General features: G+C 46.5%; 1 protein-coding gene across 2 annotated transcripts in view; it reads right to left on the bottom strand.

Moving 5' to 3' along the window:
• The window catches only part of UBE2L3 (ubiquitin conjugating enzyme E2 L3), a 50056-nt gene that overhangs the window by 18822 nt on the left and 9882 nt on the right, over nt 1-21352 (bottom strand). Inside the window, exon 2 of one of the 2 annotated variants that reach the window (XM_055119252.1) lies at nt 7944-8039. The exons of the other annotated variant lie outside the window; for it this stretch is intronic. Within the exon in view, the coding sequence (XP_054975227.1) occupies nt 7944-8039 (96 nt within the window). The remainder of the gene's footprint in view (nt 1-7943; nt 8040-21352) is intronic. 2 annotated transcript variants of the gene reach the window in all.

The following is a 21352-nucleotide window of genomic DNA, read 5'->3' on the forward strand; positions in this document are numbered from 1 at the left end:
TAACATAACATGAGACTGACACCCAAGGACAGTAGATACAAGACACAAGGGCCAGGAAGACTGCTCCATAGTTGGAAGCCTGCCTCATGGGGGGCGGAAGGAGGGAGAAGGCAGCTGGAATAGAGAAGGGATCACTAAGAAAATGATGGTTGGAGGGATCAGTCAGGATGGGAGATATGTGCTAGAAGTAGATAAAGGACCAAACATGATAACCTCTCAGTATCTGTATTGCAAACCATAATGCCCAAAAGTAGAGAAAGAATATGGGGGAAACTGTCTGCCATGGAGGCAGTGAGAGGGTGGGAAAGGTGGGGTATACTGGGGAGATTGGTGGTGAACGTGCACTGGTGGAAGGATGGGTGTTTGATCATTGTGTGATTGGTGGTGAACGTGCACTGGTGGAGGGATGGGTGTTTGATCATTGTGTGATTGTAACCCAAATATGAAAGCTTGTAACTATATCTCCGGTGATTCAATAAAAAAGGGAGGGAGGGAGGAAGGTAGGTTGGTCAGTTTACACAACTATGCCAGGTAGATAGTGCCAGGGGACAGAGCATATGGCTTGCAGGCCTGAAGGCCTGAGTTAGATCCCCAACACTACATGCTCCCTTGGGGTGGGGATAGCGTTGGTGGCCCAATATCAACAGATCTGAGCAGCAACACACTAATGGTCTGGCCTGCACTGCCAAGCTAAGAGTAGCTGTGAGTAGCCCCCGGGTGGTAGGTCACATGACCTGCCCCTTAGCCACCACTTCTCTGGCTGGCTGACAGTTAGCCTTTAAACATGACAGTCTCTGTTCCCAGACTGAGACCTGGTCCTGACTGCAGAGGAAACAGAGCGGACTTTCACAATCATTCTGTTCTAGGGGGCTACCTGAAGGCGTGACACAGGCACCCATCTGCCTTGTCTAACCCAGAATACACTGGGGAGAGGGGAAGCTGAGACAAAAACATGACACAGAGCCACATTAAAAATAAGGTAGGCAAGAAAAATCCACATGGCCTGGAGAAAATTTTAACAATAAACACAAACAACAGAAGCCTAAAGTCAAGAAAGAAAAGCCAGAGAAGGGCTGAAGTGATAGCACAGCGGGTAGGGCGTCTGCCTTGCACGTGGCCGACCTGGGTCCAATTCCCAGCATCCCATATGGTCCCCTGAGCACCGCCAGGGGTAATTCCTGAGTGCAGAGCCAGGTGTGACCTAAAAAGCAAAAAAGAAAAAAGAAAGAAAAGAAAAGCCAAAGAGAAAATTACACTTCCAAAAGTGCCTGGGAAGTCAGGGATGTAGCTCAGCAGCAGAGCACATGCTTCACATGTACAAGAGGTATTGGTTTGACAAATGAAACAATTGAGAAAGCCACACGCATGAGAGGTGCCAAGGCTTTCACCTCGGGCCAACCTACTATTCAACAGGCTCAACGCGGGCAGGAAATCAAGGCAGAGGCAGAACTGCAGATGGCGTGGGAGAAATGCCAACACGGAGCCAATCGTCAAAAACTAAGGGAGGCTTTTCTTTTAAGGTCTTTAGATTTCAGAAAACTCGACTCTGATCACTGAGGGGCTAAAGATGAAGCTCAGCGCTACAGCAAATGCCTCACATGCATGAGGCCCACAGTTCAATTCCAGCACCCTCCCCTAGCCCCATTACCACACAGTATTCAGATTGTCCAGTCTGAATGACAGAACAATCATAAGACAAACACAGAAATAGAAAAATATGGTCAACATGAAGAAAACAACAGAAACCGAAAAAAGAAACAAATTTAAAGAAACTATTTCTGAGAAAGCCCAGATGGCTGAACTTACTTGACAAATAATTAAAACCTACTGTTGTAAACATGTTCAAAGAGGTAAAGGAAATCATGCACAAAGAACAAAAGAAACCCAGAGAAGCAATGTCTGAAAAAAAAAAAAAGAGACATTAACAAGGAGACAAATAATTAAAAGACATCAAAGAAGGGTCAGCGTGATAGTACTGAGAGTAGAGATTCCCATGTACACAGTTGACCAGAGGCCAACCCCCAGGACCCCATATGGTCTCCCAAGTCCTGCTAGGATTGATCCCTGAGTACAGAGTAAGAAGTAAGCCTTGAGCACCAATGGTTGTGGCTCTAAAACAAAAACAAAAACCCAAAATAAAATTTAAATGAAGACCAAGAGAGAGAGAGAGAGAGAGAAAGAGAGATTAAGACATTCCCATATAAGCAAAACCATTTCCTCACTGATGAACTTACCCTAAGAAAAATGCAAACGGGAGTCCCTCAAGCTAACTAAATGAAAGACCCTGCCTTTTTAAAATGTGTGTCATAATTCCATGAGTCACATAACTGAATTGTGGAGATCATGAAACATTTGCTAATAGTAAAAGTTTTCTGAACATATCAACCAAAAAATGATTTATAATTAACCAACTAATGAACCTGAGATGCTGTTGGGAGCTCTCATCCAGGTTGCTTTTAATGCCTGGATTCGATCCCCTGCACCACTTGGTCCTCCCTGAGCACTGCCAGGAACACAAAAAAACAAAGAAGTGTTCCCTTTCCTTCAAGTGTTTGGGATGGCTGAGGAATCACTGGGTCTCCCAAGTACCACCAGACACAGCCCTAACTGCACCCAAGCACGGCCAGAGAGATGCTATGATGGCCCCACAGGACTCACCAGCTCATCGCTTCGGCCTAGCATGGAACTGCTAGGCTCACACCACTGGCCAGAATACTGCCTGAAGACACAGCTACACATACTGGGAGACCTAGCCCCATCCCCCAAAAAAACTCCCCAAAATTCAGAATCAGAACTACTATGTTCTGAACAATTGTGCCTTCCCCCAAATGATATGCTGTACACCTAATGTTAGAGGATGGTGATGTTAGAAGGTAGGACATTTGGGTGATTAGATCATCAGATCAGCACACTTCTGCTGGGATCAGTGTCATATTAAAAAGACTGCCAGGCTGGGACGTGGCTTAACAGCAGACACGTTCCTACGGCCAGAACAATAGTAGCAGACAGAGCACTTGCCATGCATGTAGCTGGCCAAGATTGATCAATGGCATCCCATACTGAACCCCAAGCCCTTGACAGTAGTGCTCCCTGAGTGCAGGGCCAAGTGTAAATCCTAAGCACCACCAGGTGTGACCTCCTCCCCCCAAAAAACACCAAAACAAACAAACAACAACAATTAAAGAACAGTAGAGGGCTGGAGACACAGTCAGGTATCTTGATCCTCAGCATACCATATGGTCCCTTGAACCTGGCCAGGAGTAATCCCTGAGTGCAGAGCTAGGAATAACCCCTGAGCATCGCTGGGGGTGGCAAAACTAAACTAAAACTAAAACAAAACCCCAACCGGTAGACATCTCCCCTTATATATGAGATCCTAGAGAGATCAAATATAGCAGGTAAGGAATTCGCCTTGTATTTGACCAATCCAAGGTTAAAACCTGGCACCAGATATGGTACCCCAAGAACTGCCAGGGGTCACTCCTGAGCAGAGAGCCAGAAACAGTCCCCGAATACTGGTGGGCAAGGCCCAAAATACATAAATAATAATGCCCACCTGATCTATGGCTGCAAATAACAAGTGAGGGAGGAGACCAACTTGTGTAAACAGTGCCAGGAGTAAAAACTGGCACAGATGGGTAAACGACCACTGTATGAGTGAAATGCAAACACAAAGTTCATAAGTTTGTAACTGTACATCACAGTGGTTCTCTAATTAAAAATACAATTTTTAAATAAAATAAAATAAAATAAAATCTATATGAAGAACTAAAAAACAAAACTGGCACAAACATCTGATAGATAATTTAGAGAGACAATCCTGAGATGGTCCTTTCCTTATGTATAAGAGAACTTTGATCCTACTATATATATATATATGTATTACAGAATACCACAATTTATGATCAGACTCTAAAACAAAGAGAAATGCACACTAAAACTTTTCTCATAAAGATGTTCACTGATAAATTTTTTTTAATGGAAAAATCACTGATCAGAGAGATAGTACAGTGGCTAAGGTACAAGCCTTGCAGGCAACTGATCCAGGTTTGACACCCAGTACCACATATGATGCTCCCGATCACTCACCAGGAGTGAACTCTAAGCACAGAACCAGATGTAAGATCTGTGCACCATTGGGTGTGGCCCCCGCAAAAAAAAAAAAAGGAGGGGAGGAAGAAGGGGGAAATCCACAATAATTGAAATGGCCAAAATTAAAGGAATGGTCCAGGGGCTTGAGTGACATAGCACATTTGCCTTGAACGTACCCAAACTGGGTTTGATTCCCAGCATTCCATATGGTCCCGCGAGCACTGCCAGGAATAACCCAGGTGTGACCCAAAAAGGGAGAAAAAGAAAGGGAAAGATTCAATGACTAAATTAAGTATTAAGTAACATAATATAGTAACTACAAATTGTGAAGAGTTTCAAGACAATGACTAAAACATTATGAAATTAGATGGGGAGGGGTGGAATGAATACTACTATAAAGAATAAAAATTTGGGGGGGGCTGGAGCGATAGCACAGCAGGTAGGGCGTTTGCCTTGCATGCGGCCAACCCGGGTTCAATTCCCAGCATCCCATATGGTTCCCTGAACACGGCCAGGAGTGACCCAAAAAGCAAAAAAAAAAAAAAAAGAATAAAAATTTGGGGGCTGGAATGATGATAGTACAGTTGTACAGTGCTTGCCTTGCACATGGCCAACCTGGGTTCGATCTCCGGCATCCCATATGGTCCCTTGAGCACTGCCAGGAGCATTTCCTGAGTGCAGAGCCAGGAGTAACTCCTGAGCATTGTTGGGTATGATGACCTCCCCACCCCCAAAAGAATAAAAATTTTAGAAATTTTTTAAAAGGGATGATTACTGGGCCAGGAATGCAGCTCAGCAGTAAAACACTTGCCTTGCATATGTGAAGCCTGGGGCCCTAGTTTCAGTCTATGACAGAGAAGGGAAGGGGGGATAAGTGAACAATTATGAAATTAATCAGAATTCCACTAAGAATTGCATGCACAAAAGGTTAGGAAGAATTACTACAAGTTCAGTGAACAGATTCATGGATCAAAAAGCTTCAAGAAGGCTCACTACTATGTCCCCAGTTCCTAAGAGAAAGTGTCCCAACTCTTACTGAACAATTTCTTCAAAGCAGGATTGTGGATAATAATTTTTTTTCTTGGGATTTCATATCTGAACTAGATTTATAGGGATGTTCTTGAGGGGAAGGAAGATTTCTGGGTCACAGAGGACCATACGGGGGTGCCATGGATCGAACCCATGTCAGTCATGTGCAAACACCCTACCCACTACACTATTGCCAACCCCTTCATATCTGAATTTTAAATGAAAATAATTATATATATAAGAACAAATGACTAAGTGAATAAACCAGAACTGCCATGGCTAATCAAGTGTCTGTCTCTAGGAAGTGTCTCTGCGAGGCTCTCTCTGAACTAGTCAGGGCAGTCACAAAGTGGCTCTCTGAGGACCAGCTCTGTTGTAAAGGCAGGCTTCTGGGTTGCCACACCTGTAACACCCTGGCCCTGTGTGGTGGGTACCAGGTGAATCTGAGTAAAGAAATCTTTATGTGAAACCAGCCTCAATGGAAGGCGAAGCTTTGGCCTAGACAACCACCAGGGAGAGACGCAGCCCAAGTGCACTGGGATTCCAGCAGACCTCACCTTAGCCTTAGTGAGACCACAGCCAAGCCCGTGATCTCAGCCCTGAAACTAGAGTGAGGCTATGGTGCATGCTGAAGCACAGCCTGCCTGACAGACATCTACAGTCTGCAGTCTCTCAGGCCACTGAGCTACCATTCAGGGTCGGAGAGATCGTACAGTGGATAGGATGCCTGCCTTGCACCCAGCCAACCTGGGTTCAATCCTGACACCCCATATGGTTTCCCAAGCCTGCCATAAGGCCTGAGCACAACCAGGTATGAATCCAAAACAAAACAAAACCAAAAAACCTATACCATTCATTGGTCTGGAGCAATGGCTAAAAGGGCTGGAGCATCTGCTTTACATGTAAGAGACCTGGGTTCACTTCCAGGCACTGAATGGTCCATTGAGCACCACTGAGAATGGAAAAAACTAAAATAAATTAAAACACACCTTTTTTTCTTAGTATTCCCCACCCCACAAAGATCTACAGAGAAGCTGCTCATCACAAAATCAGTTAGAAAAGGGGGTGGTCAGGTGATACTGGCCATCCTTCCACTAGGCACCTGAAAGTCCTACGGCAAAGGCAGACAAGGGCTGAGATCACCAGCCAACATTTCGGGCTCAGGGATTTCACCATCAGACCTGTGACCTGAGCCCAGAGAAATCTAAAGATGATTTCCATATTCAAAACTAAACTGGACTCATCCAGATTTGAAAACTTTTTCAGCGAGTACTGACATGCTACACAGTACATCTTAGTTACTCAAATGACTATGAAAATAAACTACAAATTACTGCTTGCTGTTCATGTTTCCAAGTTCATCTGTTGATGCTGCGACACAATTTGTGTTACCTAAACCACATTCCAGTATGAGTCACTGGTGGAACATGCCAGCATCAATGTGTTGTAAAGTAAGTAAATAAATAACAAAAGTATGACTTATCAAGAAGGAAGTACCCACAGTAAGCATGCTCAGAAAAAATGCTACTCTGGCAAAGTGGCCAGTGTGCCTACGAGAAAAGATTGTGGAGAGCAGGGTCAGGCAAAGGGGATAGTCTAAGGCTCAAATGGAGAACACAGGTCAAACAGAAGGTTTGTCAATTTGAAAGAACAGGAAGAAAGGGGAACACACCCACAGAAGTTCCAGATGTGAGCCAGGGAGATTGAAAGGCACACTCATGCAAGTGAGGTCAATTTATGGACAAAGGGGTGACTAGGGAGAAGGCTCAATTGGAGAACTGACAATCCTTCATATCTAACAACCCACGATTCTGGAAAAATCAGGATCCCCAAGAAACAAAACAGAGTGAGAGAAAAGCAAAAGATTAACAGGATCTGCAGGCCTGAGAGCTAAGAGGAAGCAGCAGCAGGGCAGTGGTTCGAGAACTGGGGTCGGGGGCAGTGCACAGGCCCTAAAGGCTCAGGAGGCACCAGGGCTGCCCTGCCAGAGTGTCAGAACTGAGGAGAGAAAGTGCGCTTGGTGGGAAGCTGTCTCAGGAGGGCAGGGAAGAGGATTACAACAGTACAGGACAAATTTCAAGAGGGTTGAGAAGACAAAGTAATGGAAAAAGAGCCGACATTAAATCAGGGGGACAGTGAGACTACGAGAGAGCTTTATTAGGAAGATGCCCAAGACCAGCTGAAAAAGAGACTGAGGACACAAGGTGGGAGCAGAAGTCATGAGGGGAAAAGAGAGGGAGACACTGGCGGCAGAAGCCCAAGAAAAGATTCTGGGTGAGGGGACACGCAGGTCATTAGGCAACGGGATCTGAGACAACGGGAGGCACAGAATGGAAAGAGCCAGGTTTAGTAAAGCCCAGAACACAGATAGCCAGCGGGTTAGCGACACAAACGCAAAACTAGGCAGGAAAGCAAAGAGAAGAACTAGGTGGAACATTTGCCGTCTCCCAAGAAAAGTCAAAGATGACCCATCTGGACAAATGAGACCACCAGGCAGAAAGAAGCTGGGGGAGACTAAAAGTAACAGGAGCACAGACACACACTCCTTTCCCAGGTGGAGAAGCACAGACCTAGAAGGCTTAGGGACCACCCCCCCCACCCCCCACCCCCAGAATGTAACAAAACAAACCAGACTGAAGATGGGACACTACTCAGGACCCCAAGGCTAAGGTTCCTACCATTTTACCCTAGGGTAACAGCCCACCTCACTGCATTTGCTGGCTGCCTATGATAGTAAGAGCCACTTGGGAGCAGAAAGTCCAACAGCACACACATCACCTTAAAGAATAATCTGATAAGAAGTGGAAGTGTTCAATACTCACAGGAACAATAAGCCCTTGCCAAGTCAATAAATTAGCTTCATCAACCTGGATGTTACGGAAGTTTTTCATTCCACATTTGCGGATTTCTTCAAGCTCCTGTTGATTAACAAAGCATAAAGGGTGTCAAATAAGGGAAAACACCACATATTAAGATCCCTCCTGACTCCCTCAAATTAAATCAAGTGACACTACCAATAATGTTTCAGAGTGTGCTAGACCAGCTGAAAGTCCCAGAGTTGTAGCAGTTCCCTCTACCCGTGCCCCAGACAAGCCCCCACTTGGTGAACCCACGAAACTAACGAGGCCCCTATGGCTGCAACACCTTTTCTTTGGAAAGTTACTATGCCTCTTTTTAAACTCCCTTGGCCCTCCACACAGAGCAGCTATGTAGGGGTCATCCACATGTTAGGGGTACGAGAAGGTGCAGTAGATTTAACAACTTCCAACTAAGACTCCTTATGTGCTGGGGACTGTGACACCAAGGATATAAAGAAAATGGAACTGGGGAGAAGCAGAAAACACAAACTGTAGTGCAGTTCCAAAGGAGTATTATCTCGGCATGGGTACAGAGCAGAACGAACAACCCTCCAGTCTGGGACAAGAAGGGAAAGAAAATCTTCCCTGAACTCCAGTTTCCTCAGCTGAAAACCAGAGTGGTAAGACCCAGAACTGGAGACCATGAAGAAGAAACCATGTTGTAAGCATAAGAATCCCTCGAAAGTATGAGGAATTATTATTACACACAATCATGCACCAAAGCCCACTTCACCCAAAAGACACAATCACTGTGACTGCATCAGGGCACTGCCTGAGAGTGAGAACTGTCTGTCTCTTGTTTTTCACCTCTGTGTTGACCTGTTATTTCCCACCACTCCCCTGACAGTTCAATGGCCAGTAGCAGGTAGTAAAATCAAGACACCTATTGGACACCTGACTGCCAAGTTCCCCGACATAACTCAATTCTCACACACCTTGAGGGATGTGCTTCCCCCTCAATGCCTAAACATCCCAATTCAGCCTTTTGTCCAGAGCACAACAGCCTCTTCTGCATCTCTTGGATTCCTTTTCTTCCAGAAGCCCAGAGCAACACACCTCTGAGTCTGACGCTTCCTCTACTGGGCCAGCAGAACAGCTTCCTCACCAGCCGTGGTCACCTCCTGGCTAGCCCCATCCATACATGTCTCTAGAACCAGGCAGCCTCAGCTTTGGACAGTGCTTCTGTTCACAGTGGCCCTGGGGCTCTGATCAGTCCCCAAACAAAACCCAAAAGATGTTCCGCATCCCACACTCCCCTCACACTGCTGGTAGTTTACAAGGTGCCTCGAAGAAAACAAGGCACAGGAGGAACCGACCTCAAAGGAAAGGACCAGTAAGAGCCCGTGACAGGTCCTCAACTGGAGAATACGCAAGTGCCTGGCACAGTACAGGCCAGAGGAGCATCAATGCAAGGGCAAGGGCAGGGTTTGATCCCTGGCACTGCATGGATCTCTCCAAGCACTGCCAGGAGTGACCCCTTGAGTAATGGCTAAAAGTAGTCCCTGAGCACTGCCAGGTGTAGCCCCCAAACCAAAAGAACAGTAAGTCAAGCAACCCATGCAGAAAGGACTATTGGCATCCGCTGGTACACCACAGTAATCAAGAGGGCTCAGGGGCCAGAGTGATAGCACAGCAGGGAAGTCATTTGCCTTGTACACATCCAACTCAGGTTCGATCCCCAGGAGCCCGTATTCCCCGAGAACCACCAGAAGTAATTCCTGAGTGCAGAGCCTGGAGTAACCCCTGAGCATCACCAGGTGTGATGCAAAAAAAAAAAAAATTAATTAATTAAAAAAAATAAATGGGGGTGCGGAAGTCTGTTCCAATAGGGGCTAATAGCTGTCAACCCAAAATGCCTGCCAGCTGCCTGGGTCTGGGCCCCAACCCCAAAAATTCTGGTCCAGCAAGTACACAGGATTCCAAATTCGGGGTTTGTAGTAAGAGGAGAGCCACTGCCACTGAGAGATGAGCTCCCCTCTGGTCGACACACAACCCCTGAGAGGAAGCAGTGTTAGGGCACTTCAAGCGGGCGGAGGGTGCCTGGCTCCCTTTCCTGAGCCTGCAGGTGGGCAACGTGAAACCTGATAGAGCACTCCCGTCTGGTCTTCCAGCTGATACCAGGGCCTCGTCAGACAAACCTGGGGATTCTGAAGACTGCAGATTTAGGGGGAGAGAGGATTCACACCCTCACAACCACTCCAGCACTTTTCCAAACAGAAAGGAAGTCTCAGAGGGCAGGCACAAGGACAGGGATCAGCACGACCCAGCAGCTCAAGGCTGTGTCCAAACACTTGCTTCATGGGACTGACCAGATGTTAGGACTCGGGAAAGGAGGAAAGACTCCATGGAGAGTAGTGCTCTCCATGAACTCTGACTTTCTAGTCTCTGGTTCAAGATATTAGAGGAAGATTCTTGGTTAAGGACAGTAAATACGTTCCTAAGAACTGAGTCCTACCCAAGGGTATCATCAGACATGATATATCCCAAGGGTGCACCTGCCTTGCAAGCTGATTTGACCCTAGCACTACATACAGTCCCCTGAGCACCACAAGGAGTGAGCCTTGAACACAAAGGTAAGCCCTGAGCATCACTGGGCATGACCCCCAAACCAAACGTTTCATACCAAAAACTGAGGGGGGGAAAATTCCACACAGAACTCTGAAATCAGCCAAAGAACAAAGAAGAAACAGGGACAGAGAGGTAGTTCAGGAGGTAAGGCCACTTCAGTTGATTCATTGCATGTGATTGGTCCCCTGAGCGCTTCCAAGAGCAGCCCTCATCTCACACACATACACACTGCCCCCCCCAACACACACATACACAAAAGAGAAAACAATATTTCCAATATCCATAGGAGAAAATAAAATATTTTAATAATCTGCAAGTATACACAATGGTTTCAGAAATCCACACTGTAACAATATTAAGTACAGGTAACAAATACAAGAAAATATGCCATCAAAGAACTACAATAAATGACATGATGGAATTAAAGTACAATATGGCAGTGAGAAACTATATCTTGATGGGATGGTGGGAGAGGAAGGACAAAGTGGACACTGTAAGCAAGGAAACAGATACCTTGATATCAAAAGATAAGGGCTGGAGAGTGTATGCGAGAACACACATGCCTTGCATGGGACTGCCACCTCCACCCTGTTTGGAATCCCTGACACGGTTTCCTGCTTACTGCCAGAGATCACTCCTGAACTCCTGAACAAAGCCAGGGGCAGCCCCTGAGCACCACCAGATGGCCCAGACAAACCATCCACGGCCCCCTCACCCCCCCACACACAAAAGATAAAAGAACAAAGCTAAGAGATGTGGGGCTGGAGAGCTAGCTCAAAGTGCTGGAGCAAATGCTTTGCCTGCAGAAGGCTTAAGTTTGACTCCTGGCACTGCACGGTCCCTCAAGCCAGGGACAACCTCTGAGCACTAAGCAGGGAGTGGCCCATGAACCTACCAGGTGTAGCAAATAAATAAGGGCCAGAGAGAGAGAGTAGAGCAGGTAGGGCATTTCCTTGCATATGACTGACCAAGATTCAAGCCTGGGAACCCCATATGACCCCCCTACTCCCCAGGAGTGACCCCTGACCACTGAGGAGTAAGCACACTCACTAGGTACTGCTGAGTGTGGCCCAAAAACAAAAATAAAATAGAAGTTAAAATGAAAATAAATGGCTGTTATCTGGAGAAAGAATACCACACACAGCCTAGCTACAGAAGAACAGAGTTGGGAGGTGCAGGGAATCCACAACTTAAACTCTCTCTACTTACTTTGTTGTCAAGTTAAACTCATCAAAGATGGAAGAAATAAGCAACTTCCTTTGCATAATCCTAGTCAACAAAAACTGATTGTAAGGGAGAAGTGAGAGAAACCAAGGCAAACTAACCAAAGAGCAAGATCTTCAGAGAAGGCTGAGCAGACCCCTGGAGAGTGTTTCTCAAGAGGATGTAACCAGCAATTGGGCAGGGTGGTGCACTGACGCCAGAGCCTCTTGTCTACTAGATGTCAGGCATTGAGACACCACCCCATCCTGATTTCCCAACATGCTCCAGAGCTGTGGAGAACTACTGCACTGTCAGGCGCCTGCGTGCTAAAAGTCCTGCATTGCAAGACAGTCCTACAGACAGAAACTGTTCACCCTGGAATGCCAATCATGCCTTCACTAAAAACAACTTGAAGAAGGTAGATCACCCAGAAAAAAAGACATATCCTATCTGAAGGTCCTTTCCACAGAAAAGCAAGATGACTCAGAACTGGGCATTGCTGCATTTCTATGAGAGTGATTAAGCAAAACTGTACTCCTATGAGAATGATCCTGAGAATGAAAATCTGGGAAGAAATTTAAAGAAAACAATTTAGGGGCTAGAGCGATAGCACAGCGGGTAGGGCGTTTGCCTTGCAGGCAGCTGACCCGGGTTCGATTCCCAGTATCCCATATTGTCCCCTGAGCACCGCCAGGAGTAATTCCTGAGTGCAGAGACAGGAGTAACCCCTGTGTATCGCCGGGTGTGACCCAAAAAGAAGAAAAAAACAAACAAAAAAAAGAAAACAATTCAGAGTTTGAATTTAAATGGGTATTACAAATGATGGAAGAATCCAGTGTTGTCCACATATCCTAACTTGAAGTGCATTATTTTCATCCACTTTAAAGGGTCCTCTCTATTTCTTAAATAAAATATGCCCCATCAAGGCTTATTTCAGTTCTGCTCAAAGTAAGCAGCAGTCCCAGGTCAGCTCTAAGAGATGATGGTGCAATGCAAACAAAGAGGGAAAACACAAGAGGAGGAAGAACCAGGCAACTCCCTTGTGAAGCCTCCCTGAGAGGAAAAGCTGTCCAATCAGGACAAATGGAGAGGAAGAAAAAGAAAGCAGCTTCTCAGAAAGAGGTCCACTTCTGAGAGAACCAGAAAGAGCCCGGGGTGCCACCCAGCTCTTCAAAAGAAAAAAATGCCCAAACTCCAAGCTGAAAAAGTGTGATGTCCACTCCAGGCTGAAGTGTGCCACGTGGCAGAAATGAACCACTGAAGAACGTCTCTACAGGCCTTAGCAGATGTGGTCGTGGCCCAACACTGCTGCAGATCCACACGGTACACTGCTGATGGAACTCGGTGCTAGAGCATTGCTAGAGCATTTGCCTTGCATGTGTGAGGTCCCAGGTCCAACTCCAAAAATGAAAAGGGAGTGGCAGGACATCTGCATAGAAATCTCAGCGCGTTCCCAAGAGGAGACAGTGCAGGGGCTGGAGAGATAGCACAGCGGGTAGGGCGTTTGCCTTGCACGCGGCCGACCCGGGTTCAAATCCCAGCATCCCATATGGTCCCCTGAGCACTGCCAGGGGTGATTCCTGAGTGCAGAGCCAGGAGTAACCCCTGTGCATCGCCAGGTGTGACCCAAAAAGCAAAAGAAAAAAAAAAAAGAGGAGACAGTGCACAAAGTGCTCGGTCATACTAATCAGATGAACAGTCATGTAGGTTTGGGCAAGCACTGAGCAAATGCCTTGAAAATGAACTGAAAAAACTCCCTTGGGTGACCCTCACAAACCCTGAAAAACCCTCAGTGGTCACTCGTTTTTATTTTTTTGTTGACAGGGGCGGGAATCACCAGAAATATATCCCACAGCTCTCAGGAGAACTTGGGTGGAGGAGGAGGCACACACCCAGAGACTGAATTCTGGGGGTCTGCACACACTCTAGTCCTTTGAGCTATCTCCCTGGCCCAGACCGATGATTCTGGGGCTCCAGTAGGCAAAGCATGCACTTCAGACCTCTGTGCACTGCCAGGTAAACCCAAAAAGTTAAAAAAGAAAAAAAAATTTTAATTAAAAAAGGCAGTTTTCCTAACACCATTTGTTGGAACAGGTTTTCCTTGTTCTACTTCATACTTTTTGCTCTTTGTCCAAGATTAACTATCCATATAATGCGAGGATCTGTCTTTGGATTCTCAATTCTATTCCCATGGTCTGTGAGTCTGTTCTCCAGTACCACAAAGTTTTGATTACTATAATTTTATATATAATTTAAAATTGGAAAAGGAGAAGCATCCTATCTTCTTTTTCCCTAGGATTGCTCTATTTGGGGGTTTTTACTATTTCGTATAAATTTCAATAGCCCATCTTTAAAAAATGTCATGGAAAGGAGTAGCAAAGATAGTACAGAAGGTAGGGCACTGACCCTCCCCCCAAAAAAAGTCATGGGTATTTTCATAGGAACTGTATTGAATCTGTATGGGCAAGATTGCCATTTTCACAATATTGATCACTCCAACCCATGAAAAGGGAGTGTGTTTCCATTTCTTGTTTCCTCTTTTATTTTTCTGCAGTGATTATTATAGCTTTCCTTGTATAAGCCTTTCATCTCTTTTGTTGATTCCTAGTACTTGCAATATTTTAAAAAATATCTCTAATTAATCATTTGTATATAAATTACTCTTCAGTTAAGTATTATAAAATAGCATGAACCAGGGCTGGAGCAATAGCACAGCGGGCAGGGCGTTTGCCTTGCACGTGGCTGACCCGGGTTCGATTCCCAGCATCCCATATGGTCCCCCAGCACCGCCAGGAGTAATTTCTGAGTGCAGAGCCAGGAGTAACCCCTGTGCACTGCTGGGTGTGATCCAAAAAGCGGGGGGGGGGGGGGGGGGAAGCATGAACCAATTATACATGAACATTTATTTATATTGGTTTTACTAAGGGGTTCTATTTGTTGTGGGTTTTTTTTTGAGGGGGTAGGGTGAGGGCTACATAGGGTGTTGCTCAGGACCTACTCCTGTCTCTGCACTCAGGAATCCCTCCTGGGGGTACTTAAGGAACACATGGGATGCCAAGGATCGACCCTGGGTTGGCCGAGTGCAAGGCAAGCACCTACCTGATAAACTGTCTCTCCAACCCCAAGGGGCTCTATTTGTTGTCTTTGCAATGGTGTAATGCAATTTTCAATATCTAATGGATTCAAGCATAAAACAGAAGAACTAAATTTCAATGAGAGACCAAAGAAATACAGTACAGCAGGTCAGGCACCAGTCTTGCACATGGCTGACCTGAGTTCAATCTTTGACTCCCCATATGGTTCCCTAAGCCCCACCAGGAGTGATCCCTGAGTGCAGAATCAGGAGCAAGGCCTAAGTACCAATGGGTGTGACCTGAAAATGAAACAAACAAAAGAAAGGGTTTTAGAAATAACCTGATCATTTATATTGGTGTGAGGGTGGGATGGGCCACACCTGGTACTGCTCAGGTACCAGGGACCCTGATTCACTGTTTGGGGGACCATGTGGTGCTGGTGTGAAACAGAGGGCTTCCACATGCAAAGCATGCAATATAGCCCTTTGAGCTACTTCCCCACCCTGCACACATTTGGGGGACTGAGTGGGGAGTAGTAGGTTGGTCATATCCAGCCGTGCTAAGGGCTTATGCCTGGTTCTGTGCTCAGGAATTACTCCTGGCAATGCAGGAAACTGTTTGAACTACCTTATCTCCCTGCTCACACTTTTTTAAGGAAAAGAAAATTATATGTATAGCAGGGATAACAGTATCACCACCATACACCCCTCAAGAGGACCAGCTCAGAATATCAAAACCTTCAAAATTCCAACACAGAAGTTAAAACAGGTGTACAGCAGACAGGTAAGCACTTGCTCTGCATGCAGCTACAGTGGCCACAACCCAAGTCCAAATTCCCAGTACTGGGGCTGGAGTGATAGCACAGCGGGTAGGGCGTTTGCCTTGCACGCGGCCGACCCGGGTTCGATTCCCAGCATCCCATACGGTCCCCTGAGTACGGCCAGGGGTAAATCCTGAGTTCAGAGCCAGGAGTGACCCCTGAGCATCGCTGGGTGTGACCCAAAAAGCAAAAAAAAAAAAAACAAAAAACACCCAAATTCCCAGTACTACATGGTCCTCTGAACGCTGTCACGGGTCACTCGTAAGCAGAGACAGGAAGAGTCATCGAGCACTGCAAGGTGTGGTCCAAACACCTAAATACTAAAAAAGAGGAATACTGGAATGTTGTTCACTGGCAGAACACATGTGTTACACAAAGAACGACCAAGGTTCAACTCCCTGCGCCACACGCGCGCGCGCGCGCAGATTCCAAAGTACATAACTAGAAAGATGCTAGGGGAGAGCATCTTCCCTGCTAGGGAAGAGCCCATCATTTCTCAAAGAAGTCTCCAGAAAGACCAGAGAAATAGTAAGTTGAAAGGGAGCTTGCCTTGCATGTTGCCAAGATGGGTTAAATCCCCAGCAACTCATGGTTCCTTGAGACCTGTCAGAAGTGGTATTTAAGCACATAGTCAGCAATAAGCCCTGAACACCACTGGACAACTGGGTGTGCATTTCCACCCCCCCCAAAAAAAAGCAATCTCCAGAACTGAAAGGGATGCTAGAAATGTGTCTTTGGACAAGAGGCATAAACCACAGCAACCATGTGAAAAAATAGGAGCAAGATCCTGAGAGACAAGGGTTGTGAAGCAGCAACTGGTTACAACAGCAACAGTGTTCAAAATGAACAGCACAGAGATTATCACCACAACCTGAAGACACACCTTGGATGAACAAATCAAGCACATGAACTTCATTTCACAAACAATAAAGTAAACAATCAGAAGTTCAAGTCACAAACTCTGTCAAGGGCAGGGCCAGAACTCTGACTCCTCTTTCATGACTATCTCAGGCACTCAAAGCAGTGGGACAGGGCGGTAATGACTCCGTGAAAATGGACAGCTCGGGAGCTCCTTTTACTCGATAGGATTCTAGGAATGTCTAGTCCAGAACAGCACTTCCCAAGATTAATGATGACAAAAACATGAACATACACAGCCCCTGTTCCATCCCTTCACAGTTAGACATTAAGTGTTGTGTTGTACAAGGAAATGTTTCCTGGATCCTCCTGTTCCTCAAAACAAAACCTAGAAGGAGCTGGACTTCTAAAGCAGTCACATAAATGTCCTTAAACCTAAGGGGCTGGAGCAACAACACAGCGGGTAGAGCGTTTGCCTTGCATGCAGCCGACCCGGGTTCGATTCCCAGCATCCCATATGGTCCCCTGAGCACCGTCAGGAGTAATTCCTGAGTGCAGAGCCAGGAGTAACCCCTGTGCATCACCGGGTGTGACCCAAAAAGAAAAAAAAAAAAAACTAAGTCTAGGATCATTCTCTAATACCTATACAACTAGTAGGACAATGATTTGAAAGAGCATCTCCTCTTTCTGTGTAACTAAAGTCATTAATTTTGACAGAAGTGCACTTTTGTTTGGTTTGGTTTCGTGCCTCTGTGCCTCAGGGATCCAGGAACTGTACATAGTGCCGGGGAATTGAATCCGGGTGAGCTGTGTGCAAGGCCAGTGCCCTACCCACTGTACTATCTCTCCAGTCCAGAAGGGCACTTTTCAAGCTTACACAGAGTAACCTGTGGCCATGACACTAAGACCTAATTTTATTGTAATTCAGTACATTATCATTCGAAAACTAAGACTTGAGACCCCCCCCACTCCCAAAATAATTGTCTCATTTCAACTAATACTCAGAAAAGGGGGCAGAACTCACGCTAACCCCTCACCACAGTGAGGCAGTGTGCCAGCTATCTTACACTTGTTGTCACATCAGTTATTACCACAGCTCAAGGAGGCAATTTCATTATTCACTGGAGAAAATCTGGAAACCGAAGCTCAAGGTGAAGACACAAACGGCAGACATCAAGACCTGAACTTCAGTCATCCTATTACCATGAGCCCACAGCACACTGCTCCAGGCAAGTGGGCCACTGGTCAAGAGGTCATTCTTGGACCTCTTGGAGGTCCAAGCTTGTGGCTGAAGAAAACACTGTGACAGGCTTAAAGGAGTCCACGGCCCACAATCCTGGGAGTGTGGCCTACTGATGGGCCAGGTTCTTGTGCTGCTGCCAGCTCCTGGCTGTGTCTGTTCCCAGAAAGTGTGCCTGGCTCCACACGTACATGGGTGTGCCTGGCATTCCTGACCTACATCACACACTCCAGAGTCCACTGCCCCTCCCAGACTTTGAGCTCCACAAGGGCAGTAGCAACCTCCTCAGGTCTGAGCACACCAAACCCGATGCCGCAGGACAGCAGGGAACTGCTCTATAAATCATACGCTGGGGGGACTGGAGCAATAGCACAGCGGGTAGGGCGTTTGCCTTGCACGTGGCCGAGCTGGGTTTGATTCCAGCATCCCATATGGCCCCCTGAGCACTGCTAGGAGTAATTCCTGAGCGCAGAGCCAGGAGTAAACCCCTGTGCATTGCCAGGTGTGACCCAAAAAGAAAAAAAATAATTATACGCTGGATGGTCCTGTGCCCTAGCTTTCACATGCTGGATTCTCATGACCAGAGCTCTGTACACTATTTACGAAGCAAAAACCATAAACTCTCTGGAAAAGAATTCGACAATGTCCAACTTTTGTTGCTGTTGTTGTTTTGAGGAGACACCTGGTGATACTCAGGGGTTACTCCTGGCTCTGCACTCAGGAATCACTCCTGGCAATGATCAGCAGACCATATGGGATGCCAAGGACTGAACCCAAGTTAGCGGTGTACAAGGCAAATGCCAAACCCGCTGTACTCTCATCCCAGCCCCAAGAGTGTCCAACTTCTGAATTAGACCTCTCTCCAGTCCTATGAGTCAGCCACACCCTCATCTCAGAAAGACGAGAGCACCTCGATGTACGCTGACTTTAACAGTAGTGACTGCTGTGTTAGCAAAAACAGCCCTAATGATTCTGGGGTTGTCAAAACAATATTTCACCCCTCTGTTAACTGGGCAAGAAAGTAGCAGAAGCAAAATCTCACAAGATAATGAAGTACAGAGATTTAAAATCAACAGGCTAGGAACTATAAAGAAGAACATAACCTAAAACACTATCCTAAATAAATTCTACTCTGTGTGTTGCCCCTCAGGGAGGCATGGGCAATGAGTGGGTGGTGCCCTGTAAGCCTTAGCTTCCCATCTGTGAAGACGCCCTGGAATCCAAGACTGTTAGCAAGGATCAGGAGTAAGGAGAAAGCCACCAGAAGCAACCTTACTTAAATGTTGCTCCAAAGCTAAAAGACAAGATGAAAATTCAGCATTATTTCCATAACTGCAACTATTTGCTTAAGAATTTTCTTAAGGCTGGACAGATAGTACACAGGTTAAGATACTTGCTTTGCATGTGGCCAATCCCAATTTAATACCAGGCATGGCATATGGTCCCCTGAGCCCCACCAGAAGTGGTCCCTGAGCACCACCAGGTATAACTCAAAATTTTTGAGTAGGGGCTGGAACAATAGCACAGCGGGTAGAGCGTTTGCCTTGCACGTGGCCAACCTGGGTTCAATTCCCAGCATCCCATATGGTCCCCTGAACACCGCCAGGAGTAATTCCTGAGTGCAGAGCCAGGAGTGACCCCTGTGCATCATTGGGTGTGACTCAACAAGCAAAAAAAAATTTTTTTTTGAGTAAACAATTCCTCTAGCCCTCACTCCCTCCTCCCAGATCAGTGCCTTTCAGAACTCATTTTTCAGCAGAGTGAGACTACTGCTGCACTACACATACATACAGGATAGGAAAAAATATGAAACACTTGGAAATTATTTTTTTTTTCTTTTTGGGTCACACCCAGCGGTGCACATGGGTTACTCCTGGCTCTACACTCAGGAATTACCCCTGGCGGTGCTCAGGGGACCATATGGAATGCTGGGAATCGAACCCAGATTGGCCGTGTGCAAGGTAAATGCTCTATCCACTGTGCTGTATCACTCCAGCCACCTGGAAATTAATTTAACTTCATTAAAAAACAATGAACATTTCGGAGTGGTAGTACAGTGGGTAGCATGCGGTCAACCTGGGTTCAATCCCTGGTATCCCATATGGTCCCTGAGCCTGTCAGGGGTAATTTCTGAGTGCACAGTCAGTAGTAACCCCTACGCATGCCAACTGTGACCCAAAAGCAAAAGAAAAATACAAACATTTCTAAATAAGAACACATTCATGCACCTATCTCGGCAAACCTTTCACTAACACTACAGAGTAAGCTACTCCAGGGGCTAGGGATGTGGATAGGGATAGGGTCATTGTAAAGTGCATGCCTGGAACACATGAAACCCAGCAAGCACACAAAAGAACTGGCTACTTCAAGAAGCAGGACTGCACTAAGAGTAAGATAATGGAGTGTCCAGGTGGTGAGGTCATGACCAGTCAAGCTGCACCTACCTGGTCACACCCCCCTGCCCACACTAACTGCTCTCACTCCCACAAATTCTCTCCTCTGGCCACACTGCTCCCCTCATTGCCCTGGAACATGTATTGCTCACTTCCAATGATACCTACATGCTTTTTACCCTCAGTATATTAATATACTCTTCCAACCATTTGATAATATTTTTTTGCTTTTTTTTTGGGGGGGGGAACACACCCGGCGATACACAGGGGTCACTCCTGGCTCTACATTCAGGAATTACCCCTGGCAGTGCTCAGGCGACCATATGGGATGCTGGGAATCGAACCCGGGTTGGCCGAGTGCAAGGCAAATGCCCTATCCGCTGTGCTATTACTCCAGCCCCCCACTTGATAATATATTAATTCATCCAACTTTCACACAACACAGATAAATTAACTAAAGCACAGGAAGTTAATTAAGTTGTCCAGCTTCACTCTTGTTGGCAAGATTCAAACTCCAGAACCTCAGGAGCTGGAACCACAGCACAGCAGGCAGGTTGCTTGCATTTCATGTGGCCAACCCAAGTTCAATCCCCGGCACTGTCCCTGAGCACCACCAGGAGTGATTTCTGAGCACAGTCAGGAGTAAGGCCTGGGGCTGAAGCGATACCACAGCAGGTAGGGCGTTTGCCTTGCATGCAACCAACCCGGGTTCGAGCCCCAGCATCCCATATAGTCCCCTGAGCACCGCCAGGGGTAATTCCTGAGTGCAGAGCCAGAAGTGACCCCTGGACATCGCCAAATGTGACCCAAAAAGAAAAAAAAAAAGGAGTAAGGCCTGAGTACTGCTGGGTCTGCCCCACCACCAACCAAAAATACACACACACACACACACACACACACACTCCAGAACCCATGCCCTTAACTACACACTTGTCCTCCTCAATAGTTCTGCCCAGATAAAAGATCCTTCCTTCCCTCTTTTAGGCAGACCAGAAGAGGGAATATACCAATCTACGCACTCTGGAACCAGAGGGAATATGAGATATAATTCATACGGCTGAAGCTCATGTTTTGCATGCTAAAGGCCAGGCTTGATGCCAGTGCCACACAGTCCCTTGAGCACCAACAAGGGCAAACCCCTTGTCTAGAGCTGGCCATGCTGTTGAATACTGCTGGCTGCAGTCAAAGTGACAAAGTAGTCAGAGTGAATAAGGCAA

This window comes from Sorex araneus, chromosome 11, assembly GCF_027595985.1.
Source record: "Sorex araneus isolate mSorAra2 chromosome 11, mSorAra2.pri, whole genome shotgun sequence".
NCBI classification, from domain to species: Eukaryota; Metazoa; Chordata; class Mammalia; order Eulipotyphla; family Soricidae; genus Sorex; species Sorex araneus.